General features: G+C 40.0%; 2 protein-coding genes and 1 long non-coding RNA gene across 4 annotated transcripts in view; 2 read left to right on the top strand and 1 right to left on the bottom strand.

Annotated features, from left to right (window-relative positions):
- Positions 1–14,176, bottom strand: part of LOC129842435 (zinc finger protein 883-like) — a 182,299-nt gene that overhangs the window by 111,495 nt on the left and 56,628 nt on the right. The gene's annotated exons all lie outside the window — the stretch shown is intronic.
- LOC129842455 (uncharacterized) lies at positions 543–3,339 on the top strand. Its single transcript, XR_008757594.1, has 3 exons — positions 543–935; positions 1,136–2,248; positions 3,009–3,339. It is a non-coding gene; the product is annotated as an uncharacterized LOC129842455 (long non-coding RNA).
- Positions 5,176–14,176, top strand: part of LOC129842433 (zinc finger protein 271-like) — a 222,072-nt gene continuing 213,071 nt past the window's right edge. Inside the window, exon 1 of one of the 2 annotated variants that reach the window (XM_055910996.1) lies at positions 5,176–5,822. In XM_055910996.1, coding sequence (XP_055766971.1) covers positions 5,438–5,822 — 385 coding nt within the window. In that variant the 5' untranslated portion in view covers positions 5,176–5,437. The remainder of the gene's footprint in view (positions 5,823–14,176) is intronic. The other variant, XR_008757588.1, reaches the window with a different exon arrangement.

The following is a 14,176-nucleotide window of genomic DNA, read 5'->3' as shown; positions in this document are numbered from 1 at the left end:
GTTGTCCACATGGCTGGGAGAACCTATTCAAGTAAGGAAATAGATTTTGGAAATGTAAAGAAACAACAATGTACTATTTTCTAACTAGCTACAGTGCAGGCTAACCCAAATGAGCTGCTAAATGAGCTAGTTAATACTGTATAGATAGATAGATAGCTAGTTAACTAACCAACTTCACATTCTGTATAGATAGATAGCTAGCTATCTAGCCAACTTCACGTTCTGTATAGATAGATAGCTATCTAGCCAACTTCACATTCTGTATAGATAGATAGCTAGCTATCTAGCCAACTTCACATTCTGTATAGATAGATAGATAGATAGCTTGCTATCTAGCCAACTTCATATTCTGTATAGATAGATAGATAGCTATCTAGCCAACTTCACATTCTGTATAGATAGATAGATAGCTATCTAGCCAACTTCACATTCTGTATAGATAGATAGCTAGCTATCTAGCCAACTTCAAATACTGTATAGATAGATAGCTATGTGAATGAAATATCACCAGCTACCTAACTTCATATTAGCTAGCTATCTATTTATCACTGTAAAAAACTAACTCCAAATGCATTTGTAGGTAGCTAGCTAACAGCCATGGAGGGTGAAAGGATAGCAGCCCCAACTGTCAGTGAGAGAGGAGGCTATTCTGGATAGGGCAGGTACTTTTGTGTAGTTCCTGTCCCTAGAAGTGAGGACGGAGATAATAGTAACATAATATTCAGTGTGGTGTAATTTGACTATAATGAAGTGTGTTTCTTGTGAGGTTTTCTGTCCTCAGATAAAGAGCGCTATGAAAGCCAGTCTACATATGAAGAGGTCCCAATGAAGAGCAGTGGTTCTCAGTCCTGGGGACTCAAAGAGGCACATTGTTGTTTTTGCCTCAGCACTGCACAGCTGATTCAAATGATCAACTCATCATCAAGCTTCAAGAGGTATTTATGTATTCATTTGTGATGCCATCCTTGATATGATCCTGTTATTGTCACATGCTACACATGTACATATGTGTGCCCATGGATCTATCAATCCAATGTTATCATGATTTGTTATCAGGGATATTATACTTTAGTAATCCACAATGACCTGATGATGTAACAGTCTAATAATTACATTGTCTTCCATATTCCTACAGATACCTTGTAACTGGAGATTCCTTCAAAACGATTGCCTACAGTTACCGTGTAGGGCACTGCAAGGTTGGGTGACCAGGGTCATCTGGGACTGCCTCCTGGAGGAATTCAGATGTGTGAAGGCTACCTGTGTCCTGCGTAACTTCTTGAGGATGGACACGAGGACCAGGAGGGGATCTGCAGCTGGCCGCCGTGTCCCAGAGGAGGAGTCTGCTGCTCTGCAGGATGTTTCAAGGATGGGGTCCAACAACGCAGCAAGAGAGGCAATCCGTGTGCAGGAGATATTCACCTCCTACTTCTTCAAAGAAGGTGCTGTTCCCTGGCAACACCATAGACTACACTATGCACAACCAAAGGCTCGTTTAAGAGGGTGCTGTTCCCTGGCAACACCATAGAATACACTATGCACAACCAAAGACTCTTCAGAGAGGGTGCTGTTCCCTAGCAACACCATAGACTACACTATGCACAACCAAAGGCTTTACCATTCACATTGCAATAAGAGTATTCTTCCATTTACTTAGCTATGTCAACTGCAGTTATTCAATTCACAGTTTCTCACCCTTTGATTTCTACTTCTCAGGTGAGGGTGCTGTTTAGGTAAGGGTTTGATGTCTGTGCAAAAACAAAACAGGCTATTTTAAATCAGCCATTTTGAGAAAATGTAGAACAATTAGACACCCTATAACCCACACCTACACACTCATGTATCAATCTGATTGATGGATTGTGTTGTGCAGTAAGCAGGCTCAGGTGTATAACTGTGGCTCCTTCCACCTTCAAAGAATAGGCAAGAGGGCCAACCATGGAGAATAATAAGACACTTCATTATTTCTATAATTATGCTTTAATTGTTTGTCCTTGTGGGTCCTTTCATGTTTTTCAGCATAAAGTACTCTGCAGCCACTTAGTGTGGTGTGGACACCAGGTGAGGCCACACACAGATTCCTGTTGAACACTGTGGCTTTAACTACCTTATTTTCTCAATAACAGTCTCTATCCTTCACTTCATCCCTCTCTCCCCTTCTCCCTAAATCCTCTAGGTTATATCAGCTGTGTCGGTGAACCCCTCCTGCATCTGAACTGGCTACATAGAGGGCACAGCATGATCAGAGGTGAGAGGTCACTTGGTCAGGTCAACAGAAAGTATTATTAAAGAGATGCTTTACATTGAAATACAGACAGAGATGCAGTAGTCCCAGAGTTAATGATCCCAGGTCAGTTTATATTATACAGGAAGTAGTATTAAAGAGATGCTTTACATTGAAATACAGACAGAGATGCAGTAGTCCCAGAGTTAATGATCCCAGGTCAGTTTATATTATACAGGAAGTATTATTAAAGAGATGCTTTACATTGAAATACAGATAGATGCAGTAGTCCCAGAGTTAATGATCCCAGGTCAGTTTATATTATACAGGAAGTATTATTAAAGAGATGCTTTACATTGAAATACAGATAGATGCAGTAGTCCCAGAGTTAATGATCCCAGGTCAGTTTATATTATACAGGAAGTAGTATTAAAGAGATGCTTTACATTGAAATACAGACAGAGATGCAGTAGTCCCAGAGTTAATGATCCCAGGTCAGTTTATATTATACAGGAAGTATTATTAAAGAGATGCTTTACATTGAAATACAGATAGATGCAGTAGTCCCAGAGTTAATGATCCCAGGTCAGTTTATATTATACAGGAAGTATTATTAAAGAGTTGCTTTACATTGAAATACAGAGAGATGCAGTAGTCCCAGAGTTAATGATCCAAGGTCAGTTTTGCATTTCACCTCCTGATTGATGACTAACAATGTTAGAATAAAAAATAAAAACACAAGGCTTAAACATGCTCTGTCTCTCCATCTGTCTCTCGTCTGCAGATATGTTTTGATGTGAGAGGATGCCAACCCCTAGTCCCATCATCGCCACCTCACCTGCTTTTAAGATAACCTGTGGGCCGACTAGAGACACTGCTATGTAATTGTGATGAACTGAGAGAATATTTATGTAGCACTGTGATTCATTAATCATGTGCTGCCTTCCCTGCTCCTATGTGCTTACCTCTTTCCCTTTCTGTCTTTTACACCTCTCTCTCATCTCCTCTTTCTTCCTCTGTTTTTATAATGCACAACAGATGTGCATTGAAGTACAGATTGAACTTGTATTTATAACACTTGGATAATGAGCTTTTCAATAAAGCGTTTCACATTCTCTACTGGTTGAAATGAAGTGTAATGTGATGAAATACTCCACCTATCCTGTGTTTATCAGATCAATGCAGATGAAGGGCATTAGATGTTGAGATGAACCGGTGTTAAGAGTATTTACATGATGCATAGGAAGTGTAGTGTTCTGGTTTTTAACATTATATTTCTGTATATATGAATTAACTAGTTAAATCCTATTTCTAGTCTATTAGTTACAATTTACATTTACATTTAAGTCATTTAGCAGAAGCTCTTATCCAGAGCAACTTACAAATTGGTGCATTCACCTTATGACATCCAGTGGAACAGCCACTTTACAATAGTGCAATAGTGCTGCGACAGAGCCTGGGCGCGAACCCAGAGACTCTGGTGGCGCAGTTAGCACTGCATCGGCCCTAGACCACTGCGCCACCCGGGAGGCCCAAGTGTGCTGTTTTTTGACATTATATTTCTGTATATCTGAATTAACTTGTTAAATCCTGTTTCTAGTCTATTAGTTACAATGTGTAACCATTGATGTCCCTGGACCAAGATTGGTAAACACTGTTGAAGTGTATAATTGTAATACATACATGCAGACACAGCATCATTCCAAAAATGGAATTTGATACTCCTGGTATTGGATATGACTGAAAAATCATCTCAAAGACATTCATTCCTAAACTGCACATTTATTTGCAAAGGTAGAGTACATGATCAGTGAATATATTAAATGTACAGGCTACAATGTGGGGATCTCATGCATGGTAATAACTACATGTATATACGACTTGCATCCTTGGCACAACATGATATTATATTCTACTCAATCCATAGGCTTCATTAATGTCATTCAGGCTGTTTTGAAGTTGATACAACTGGCTATGATAGCTGAGGTTCATAGCTAGGTTCTGGACTAATATGTATACCAAACGTTTGGGTCCATACACAGATCGGCTAGATAGCTAGCTACACATCCATGGGCATACAGGGATTTTAATCATCCACTGCACAATAAGCAAGAACATAGCTAGCTACGTGATTTCATCTATCTGCATAGCAAATATCATCAAGGCAAGCTTACAAAATTCTACATTCAATTTACAGTAAAATCTTCAGCTAGCTAGATTCTATACATCCACTGTTTCCCAAAAACGACAGTCTGGTTTGCTGGTTGTTTCAGGAGTCCCTAAAACAACCAGAGTGACAATTTCATACTCATGTCACAACATCCATAAAGCTAGCCAGCTAGCTGGCTAATGTTAGCTAGTCCGCTAGCTGGCTAAATCACGATTTTCGTAAATGAACTATGATTTAAAAAATGCATAATCGTTTGTCTCTACATGAACTAACATTCCTGTCAACTGTACATGTTTTTGCATGATTAGTTATGACTTTATAATCCCTTACATTTGCTTCCATCCTAATATTTCTGTCCGCCATCTTTGATTCAGTTCTGCGTAGGGGTACCCCTCTCTCTTCTAGTATTTCTGTCCGCCATCTTTGATTCAGTTCAGTTCTGTGTAGGGTTACCCCTCTCTCCTAGTATTTCTGTACGCCATCTATGTTGAAGAAAGTCTAACTATCACTAGTGCAGCAGCAGCCTCCCCCGGTCCTAGTGCCGGCCCGGTAAGAAGTTTAAGATGCGATGGAACGGTTGACGAAAATAAGAAATCACAGAGAAAATATATTGATATTGATATTAAATTATTTAGGGAGGGGCTAATTAATATTTTAGGACTAGCTATGTTCCTGATTCCTACCTACCTTTTGTCTGAAATTTGTATTTACATTTTACTCAACTGCGTTACCCACTCCAGTCAGCAGATTGCGGTCTGCGACTTTAAGGCAATGCTGCTACTGTGACGTATAATCTAGTGGACGGAACGCTTCTTTCAGCAGCAGCAACAGTTCGTCAGACACCTCGGTAGCTTGCTAGCCAAAATATACGAACAAATAAAGCTCTTTAGACGCTTTAGTGTATATTAGCCACTGTATTTTAAACCCACTTCTGTCGTCTAGTTAGTTATCCGTTTTAATTTAATATTTACGGTATTGTTTTTATTATTCATCTAGTGGGCTGGTTAAGTTAGCATTAGCCTAGCTAGCTAACATCTCCAACCATGAGGTCACTAAGCTACTCTCTTGTTAATGAAGAGAAGGACTGCTGGACGGAGAAGGAAGCTCTCGTCAAAGAGGAGAAGGAAGAGAAGGATATCACAGTAAAACAAGAAGTTGAGGCTGTTACAGTGAAAGAAGAAGAGAAAGACGTTACAGTGAAAGAAGAGGAAGACGCGTTCAGATTGAAAGAGGAAGAGGATGTTACAGTAAAAGAAGAGGAGGAAGAGAAAGAGGAGGCTGCAGTTTTTGGAGTGAAAGAGGAGGATGGGGAGATGACTGTCACATTGGAAGAAGAGGAGGAGGAAACTGAATATCTGGGCTCGGTTTCCCAAACGCATCTTAAGGCATCCAATGGTTCTAACGATGAACGGGCCCTGATTAACACTAGTAAGTACTGTCTTAAATACAGAGACACAAGCTCTGCAGTTGTTGAACTGTTTTATTTTTTTATTTAACCAGGTGGCTATGATGTCATAATGATAGTTTAACCAGGTGGCCATGATGTCATAATGATAGTTTAACCAGGTGGCCATGATGTCATAATGATAGTTTAACCAGGTAGGCCATGATGTCATAATGATAGTTTAACCAGGTAGGCTAGTTGAGAACAAGTTCTCATTTACAACTGCGACCTGGCCAAGATAAAGCAAAGCAGTGTGACACAGACAACAACATAGAGTTACACATGGAATAACATGGAATAAACAATAAACAAGCCAATAACACAATAAACAAGTCAATGACACAGTAGAAAAAAAGAAAGTCTATATATAGTGTGTGCAAAAGGCATGAGGAGGTAGGCAATGAATAGTCCATAGTAGCGAAGAATTACAATTTAGCAGATTAACACTGGAGTGATAGATGAGCAGATGATGATGTGCAAGTAGAGATACTGGTGTGCAAAAGAGCAGAAAAGTACATATACAGCTGCAGCGATCGGTTAGCTGCTCAGATAGCTGATGTTTAAAGTTGGTGAGGGAAATATAAGTCTCAAGCTTCAGCGATTTTTAAAATTCGCTCCAGTCATTGGCAGCAGAGAACTGGAAGGATGTGTGGTGTTAAAGGGGAAATCTGCAATTACCACATCCATATTTAGATTTTTAAATTATTTATTTATAGCCATTGATTCTTGAAGAATATAACACATGCCTCATGAGCTTAGTTCAACTGTTGTACCCCATCAGAACCCAAAATAAGCTTTTTTTACTTCAATGTATAGAAACAATGTAAATCAACACTGTAAAGCCTCAAAACATAGTTAAAACTATAATGTTGATATCATGGATGGTCAGTCCTTGCATCCATAGGTCTGTCTATGAATTTGAAAGTAGTTACATTTCTCCAGCCCCATCCATCATCTTATTAGCAAAATAGTAGGGGAATTACAGCTTTGTTATTGGTTGATTGATTCTTGTGTGGCTTTTTTAAAGGGACAACCTAGTATTTAAACAGCAACAAAATGGCTGCCCAGAGACTTGGTTTGGTAAACAGCTGAGGAATGAGGGCTGGGATGGGGTCTGGAGAAATGTAACCACTCTCAAATTAATAGAGAAAGCTTTTGTATCAACCGTAACCCAAAACCTAGCGACCTCGTCAAGAAGTTCAGACATCTTGGCATAACAGTTATAAGGTGTTGGCTTGACAGTCGCTGGACCCAGGTTTGAGTTCAGCTCAGGGCTTCCCCCTGAATTCACTACACTATGAATACAAGGACTGGCCATCCATGATGTCATAATGATAGTTTTACCAGGTTTCTAGGATATATAGTATATTCTAGAATTCATCCATGATGTCATAATGAATAATGATAGTTTAACAGGTTTCTAGGCTATATAGTATATTCTAGAATTGCCAGTGTAGATTTCCTGTAGGGTCAAATTGTTAGAGCTGTTGATAAATCATTGTATAATATTCAGCATTTATTTTCATGCCATTACATCAATACAGCCCAACCAGAAGAGAAGAAACTCTTCCTGAACCACCTCCTCTTGCTGTCCTTCATACATTCTGACGTTGCTGGTAATAAGCTACACAAGCAGTCAGCAACCTACATTTGGAGTGCAAATGTATCTTACCATTTCTACTGATCTGGTGACAGTTATGATTTTCATATGTTCATTTTACTGGAACAGTTTCATTTCATTTATAATAGTATCTCAATCATTGTCTGTGATTAATCTACATTCTATCTAAATGAAAATTATACAAATCTAAAAGTAACTTTATTGCCATTGCCACCTATGTAAAAAATAGCCTACATAAAGCCAACAAATAAAAACATTGCAAATAACTGTTCTGTAAATCACATGGCCTGTCCATAACGAACTTGAAACATTGTATAAAATATTCTGGGCCCTCAGTTTCCCGTGCCAGTGAGTTGTCGACCGACACAGCTGTAGGCTATTTGTGAAAGGGATAAGAAGTAATCAGGTGTTTTGACATTTCCACTGGATCAAAGCATTACGTTTTTCCCTTTCGTGCCGACTGGTTATCGAAAGGGCGAGAGCTGGAAATATTTTACAAATACTTTGAGGAGTTATTCTCATTTGTAATTGATTTTGATTAGACTTTGTTTACTTGCTGTTTGAGGTGAGAGAAAATGTGCTTTGAGAAGCTCCACAACTCATTAGTGGTGCAGCGTTAAGACAATCAGAAATACTGTCAGACATCCCCAAATGGGCACATTTATAGATCTACATTAGTGCTCAGGACAGGTAGATTAGTCCTACTTCTATATGTGTAACCAGGTAGACTAGTCCTACTTCTATATGTGTTGTCAGGTAGACTAGTCCTACTTCTATATGTGTTGTTGGGTAGACTAGTCCTACTTCTATATGTGTAACCAGGTAGACTAGTCCTACTTCTATATGTGTAACCAGGTAGATTAGTCCTACTTCTATATGTGTAACCAGGTAGACTAGTCCTACTTCTATATGTGTAACCAGGTAGACTAGTCCTACTTCTATATGTGTAACCAGGTAGACTAGTCCTACCTCTATATGCGTAATCAGGTGTGCGTCCTTACTCAACATTGACAAGAGGGTTTCAAGCAAAAGACAATTCATAAATTGACAAACCTGACACATCTTGCGGTCAGGTCAAATCAAATGTTTATGGTCACATACACATGGTTAGCAGATGTTAATGGTCACATGCACATGGTTAGCAGATGTTATTGGTCACATACACATGGTTAGCAGATGTTATTGGTCACATGGTTAGCAGATGATAATGGTCACATACACATGGTTAGCAGATGATAATGGTCACATACACGTGGTTAGCGGATGTTAATGGTCACATACACATGGTTAGCGGATGTTAATGGTCACATACACATGGTTAGCGGATGTTAATGGTCACATACACATGGTTAGCGGATGTTAATGGTCACATACACATGGTTAGCGGATGTTAATGGTCACATCACATGGTTAGCGGATGTTAATGGTAATGGTCACATACACATGGTTAGCAGATGTTAATGGTCACATACACATGGTTAGCGGATGTTAATGGTCACATACACATGGTTAGCGGATGTTAATGGTCACATACACATGGTTAGCAGATGTTAATGTTAATGGTCACATACACATGGTTAGCAGATGTTATTGGTCACATGGTTAGCGGATGTTAATGGTCACATACACATGGTTAGCAGATGTTATTGGTCACATACACGTGGTTAGCGGATGTTAATGGTCACATACACATGGTTAGCGGATGTTAATGGTCACATACACATGGTTAGCGGATGTTAATGGTCACATACACATGGTTAGCGGATGTTACTGGTCACATACACATGGTTAGCGGATGTTAATGGTCACATACACATGGTTAGCGGATGTTAATGTTAATGGTCACATACACATGGTTAGCAGATGTTACTGGTCACATACACATGGTTAGCGGATGTTAATGGTCACATGCACATGGTTAGCGGATGTTAATGGTCACATGCACATGGTTAGCGGATGTTAATGGTCACATACACATGGTTAGCGGATGTTAATGGTCACATACACATGGTTAGCGGATGTTATTGGTCACATGGTTAGCGGATGTTAAAGGTCACATACACATGGTTAGCGGATGTTATTGGTCACATACACATGGTTAGCGGATGTTAATGGTCACATACACAAGGTTAGCAGATGTTACTGGTCACATACACATGGTTAGCAGATGTTATTGTTCACATACACATGGTTAACGGATGTTAATGGTCACATACACATGGTTAGCGGATGTTATTGGTCACATACACATGGTTAGCGGATGTTAATGGTCACATACACATGGTTAGCGGATGTTAATGTTAATGGTCACATACACATGGTTAGCAGATGTTAATGGTCACATACACATGGTTAGCGGATGTTAATGGTCACATACACATGGTTAGCGGATGTTAATGGTCACATACACATGGTTAGCGGATGTTAATGGTCACATAGACATGGTTAGCGGATGTTAATGGTCACATACACATGGTTAGCGGATGTTAATGGTCACATACACATGGTTAGCAGATGTTAATGGTCACATACACATGGTTAGCAGATGTTAATGGTCACATACACATGTTAGCAGATGTTAATGGTCACATACACATGTTAGCAGATGTTAATGGTCACATACACATGTTAGCAGATGTTAATGGTCACATACACATGGTTAGCGGATGTTAATGGTCACATACACATGGTTAGCAGATGTTAATGGTCACATGGTTAGCAGATGTTAATGGTCACATGGTTAGCAGATGTTAATGGTCACATACACATGGTTAGCAGATGTTAATGGTCACATACACATGTTAGCAGATGTTAATGGTCACATACACATGGTTAGCAGATGTTAATGGTCACATACACATGGTTAGCAGATGTTAATGGTCACATACACATGGTTAGCAGATGTTAATGGTCACATACACATGGTTAGCAGATGTTAATGGTCACATACACATGGTTAGCAGATGTTAATGGTCACATACACATGGTTAGCAGATGTTAATGGTCACATACACATGGTTAGCAGATGTTAATGGTCACATACACATGGTTAGCAGATGTTAATGGTCACATACACATGGTTAGCAGATGTTAATGGTCACATACACATGGTTAGCAGATGTTAATGGTCACATACACATGGTTAGCAGATGTTAATGGTCACATACACATGGTTAGCAGATGTTAATGGTCACATACACATGGTTAGCAGATGTTAATGGTCACATACACATGGTTAGCAGATGTTAATGGTCACATACACATGGTTAGCAGATGTTAATGGTCACATACACATGGTTAGCAGATGTTAATGGTCACATACACATGGTTAGCAGTTGTTAATGGTCACATACACATGGTTAGCGGATGTTAATGGTCACATACACATGGTTAGCGGATGTTAATGTTAATGGTCACATACACATGGTTAGCGGTTGTTAATGGTCACATACACATGGTTAGCAGATGTTACTGGTCACATACACATGGTTAGCGGATGTTAATGGTCACAATCACATTTTTAGCGGATGTTACTCGTCACATACACATGGTTAGCGGATGTTAATGGTCACATACACATGGTTAGCGGATGTTAATGTTAATGGTCACATACACATGGTTAGCGGATGTTAATGGTCACATACACATGGTTAGCGGATGTTAATGGTCACATAGACATGGTTAGCGGATGTTAATGGTCACATACACATGGTTAGCGGATGTTAATGGTCACATACACATGGTTAGCGGATGTTAATGGTCACATAGACATGGTTAGCGGATGTTAATGGTCACATACACATGGTTAGCGGATGTTAATGGTCACATACACATGGTTAGCGGATGTTAATGGTCACATACACATGTTAGCAGATGTTAATGGTCACATACACATGTTAGCAGATGTTAATGGTCACTAACACATGTTTAGCGGATGTTAATGGTCACATACACATGGTTAGCGGATGTTAATGGTCACATGGTTAGCAGATGTTAATGGTCACATGGTTAGCAGATGTTAATGGTCACATGGTTAGCAGATGTTAATGGTCACATACACATGTTAGCAGATGTTAATGGTCACATACACATGGTTAGCAGATGTTAATGGTCACATACACATGGTTAGCAGATGTTAATGGTCACATACACATGGTTAGCAGATGTTAATGGTCACATACACATGGTTAGCAGATGTTAATGGTCACATACACATGGTTAGCAGATGTTAATGGTCACATACACATGGTTAGCAGATGTTAATGGTCACATACACATGGTTAGCAGATGTTAATGGTCACATACACATAGTTAGCAGATGTTAATGGTCACATACACATGGTTAGCAGATGTTAATGGTCACATACACATGGTTAGCAGATGTTAATGGTCACATACACATGTTAGCAGATGTTAATGGTCACATACACATGGTTAGCGGATGTTAATGGTCACATACACATGGTTAGCGGATGTTAATGGTCACATACACATGTTAGCAGATGTTAATGGTCACATACACATGGTTAGCGGATGTTAATGGTCACATACACATGGTTAGCAGATGTTAATGGTCACATGGTTAGCAGATGTTAATGGTCACATACACATGGTTAGCGGATGTTAATGGTCACATACACATGGTTAGCGGATGTTAATGATCACATACACATGGTTAGCAGATGTTAATGCGACTGTAGCGAAATGCTTGTGCTTATAGTTCCGACAATGCAGTAATATCTAACAAGTAATCTAACAAATTCACAACAACTACCTTATACACACAAATGTAAGGGATGAATAAGAATATGTACATATAAATACATGGATGAGCGATGGCCGTGCGTCATAGGCAGATGCAGTAGATGGTATAGAATACTGTATATACATATGAGTATATACATATACTGTATATACATATGAGAGTAATGTAGCGTATGTGAACATTATTAAAGTTGCGTTATTTAAAGTGACTAGAGATACCTTTTATTAAGTCCATTTATTAAAGTGGCTAGAGATTGAGTCTGTATGTTGGCAGCAGCCTCTCAATGTTAGTGATGGCAGGTTAACAGTCTGATGGCCTTGAGATAAAAGCTGTTTTTCAGTCTCTCGGTCCCAGCTTTGATGCACCTGTACTGACCTCGCCTTCTGGATGATAGCGGTGTGAACAGGCAGTGGCTCGGGTGGTTGTTGTCCTTGATGATCTTTTTGGCCTTCCTGTGACATCGAGTGGTGTAGGTGTCCTGGAGGGCAGGTAGTTTGCCCCGGTGATGCCTTGTGCAGACCGGACCACCCTCTGGAGGGTCTTGCGGTTGAGGGCGGTGCAGTTGCCATACCAGGCGGTTATACAGCCTGACAGGATGCTCTCAATTGTGCGTCTATAAAAGTTTGTGAGTGTGTTCGGTGACAAGACAAATTTCTTTAGCCTCCTGAGGTTGAAGAGTCGCTGTTGCGCCTTCTTCACCACACTGTCTCTGTGGGTTGACCATTTCAGTTTGTCTGTGATGTGTACGCCGAGGAACCACTACTGTCCCGTCGATGTGGATAGGGGGGTGCTCCCGCTGCAGTTTCCTGAAGTCCACGATCATCTCCTTTGTTTTGTTGATGTTGAGTGAGAGGTTATTTTCCTGACACCACACTCCGAGTGCCCTCACCTCCTCCCTGCGGGTCGTCTTGTCGTTGTTGGTAATCAAGCCGACCACTGTAGTGTCGTCTGCAAACTTGATGATTGAGTTGGAGGCGTGCATGGCCACACAGTCATGGGTGAACAGGGAGTACAGGAGAGGGCTCAGAACGCACCCTTGTGGGGCCCCAGTGTTGAGGATCAACGGGGTGGAGATATTGTTTCCTACCTTCGCCACCTGGGGGCAGCCGGTCAGAAAGTCCAGGACCCAGTTGCACAGGGTGGGGTCGAGACCCAAGGTCTCGAGCTTAACTTCTCTAGGGTAGGGCAGCATTTGGAATTTTGGATGAAAAGCGTGCCCAAATTAAACTGCCTGCTACTCGGGCCCAGAAAATATGATATGCATATAATTGGTTCAATAATTATACATAATTCTTAATACTGTAGCAATTTAGTAACAGTCACATGTTCAACTATAATCAGCTGACCCAGGAAATCATTTTCTGAATGCCAGTCACATGACAAACATCACGACATGCAACAACCAAAGTGCTTCTTCATTCTTTACTCTGGTAAAGACAGTTATTCCGTGCTCCACGTTGGATCCAACATCCCCAACAAATTGATGTTTATATTGTGTTATTGTCTGCTTGATTTACAGTAGGGTCACGTTAGTCTGAGCTATTTTCCGTTATTCAGGACATTTAGAATGACATCACATTACAGAGTAGTGGGATTATTCACAAAATTATCTGGTGATCAGGTTATGAAATGTCATGAAAAATACATTTTCGTTTCCATGTTTCACCTGTAAATATTAAATTATTTATAGTCATAGGTCTATGTTGTTGTTGTTAGGTGAAGTTATGGGTCCTACAGTAGGTCTATGTTATTGTTAGGTGAAGTTATGGGTCCTACAGTAGGTCTATGTTATTGTTAGGTGAAGTTATGGGGCCTACAGTAGGTCTATGTTGTTGTTAGGTGAAGTTATGGGTCCTACAGTAGGTCTATGTTGTTTTTTAGTGAAGTTATGGGTCCTACAGTAGGTCTATGTTATTGTTAGGTGAAGTTATTGTTATTGTTAGGTGAAGTTA

This window comes from Salvelinus fontinalis, unplaced genomic scaffold (assembly GCF_029448725.1).
Source record: "Salvelinus fontinalis isolate EN_2023a unplaced genomic scaffold, ASM2944872v1 scaffold_0041, whole genome shotgun sequence".
Lineage (NCBI taxonomy): Eukaryota > Metazoa > Chordata > Actinopteri > Salmoniformes > Salmonidae > Salvelinus > Salvelinus fontinalis.
The sequence above is the reverse complement of the archived record's forward strand: the minus strand, read 5'-3'. Positions and strand labels throughout refer to the sequence as shown.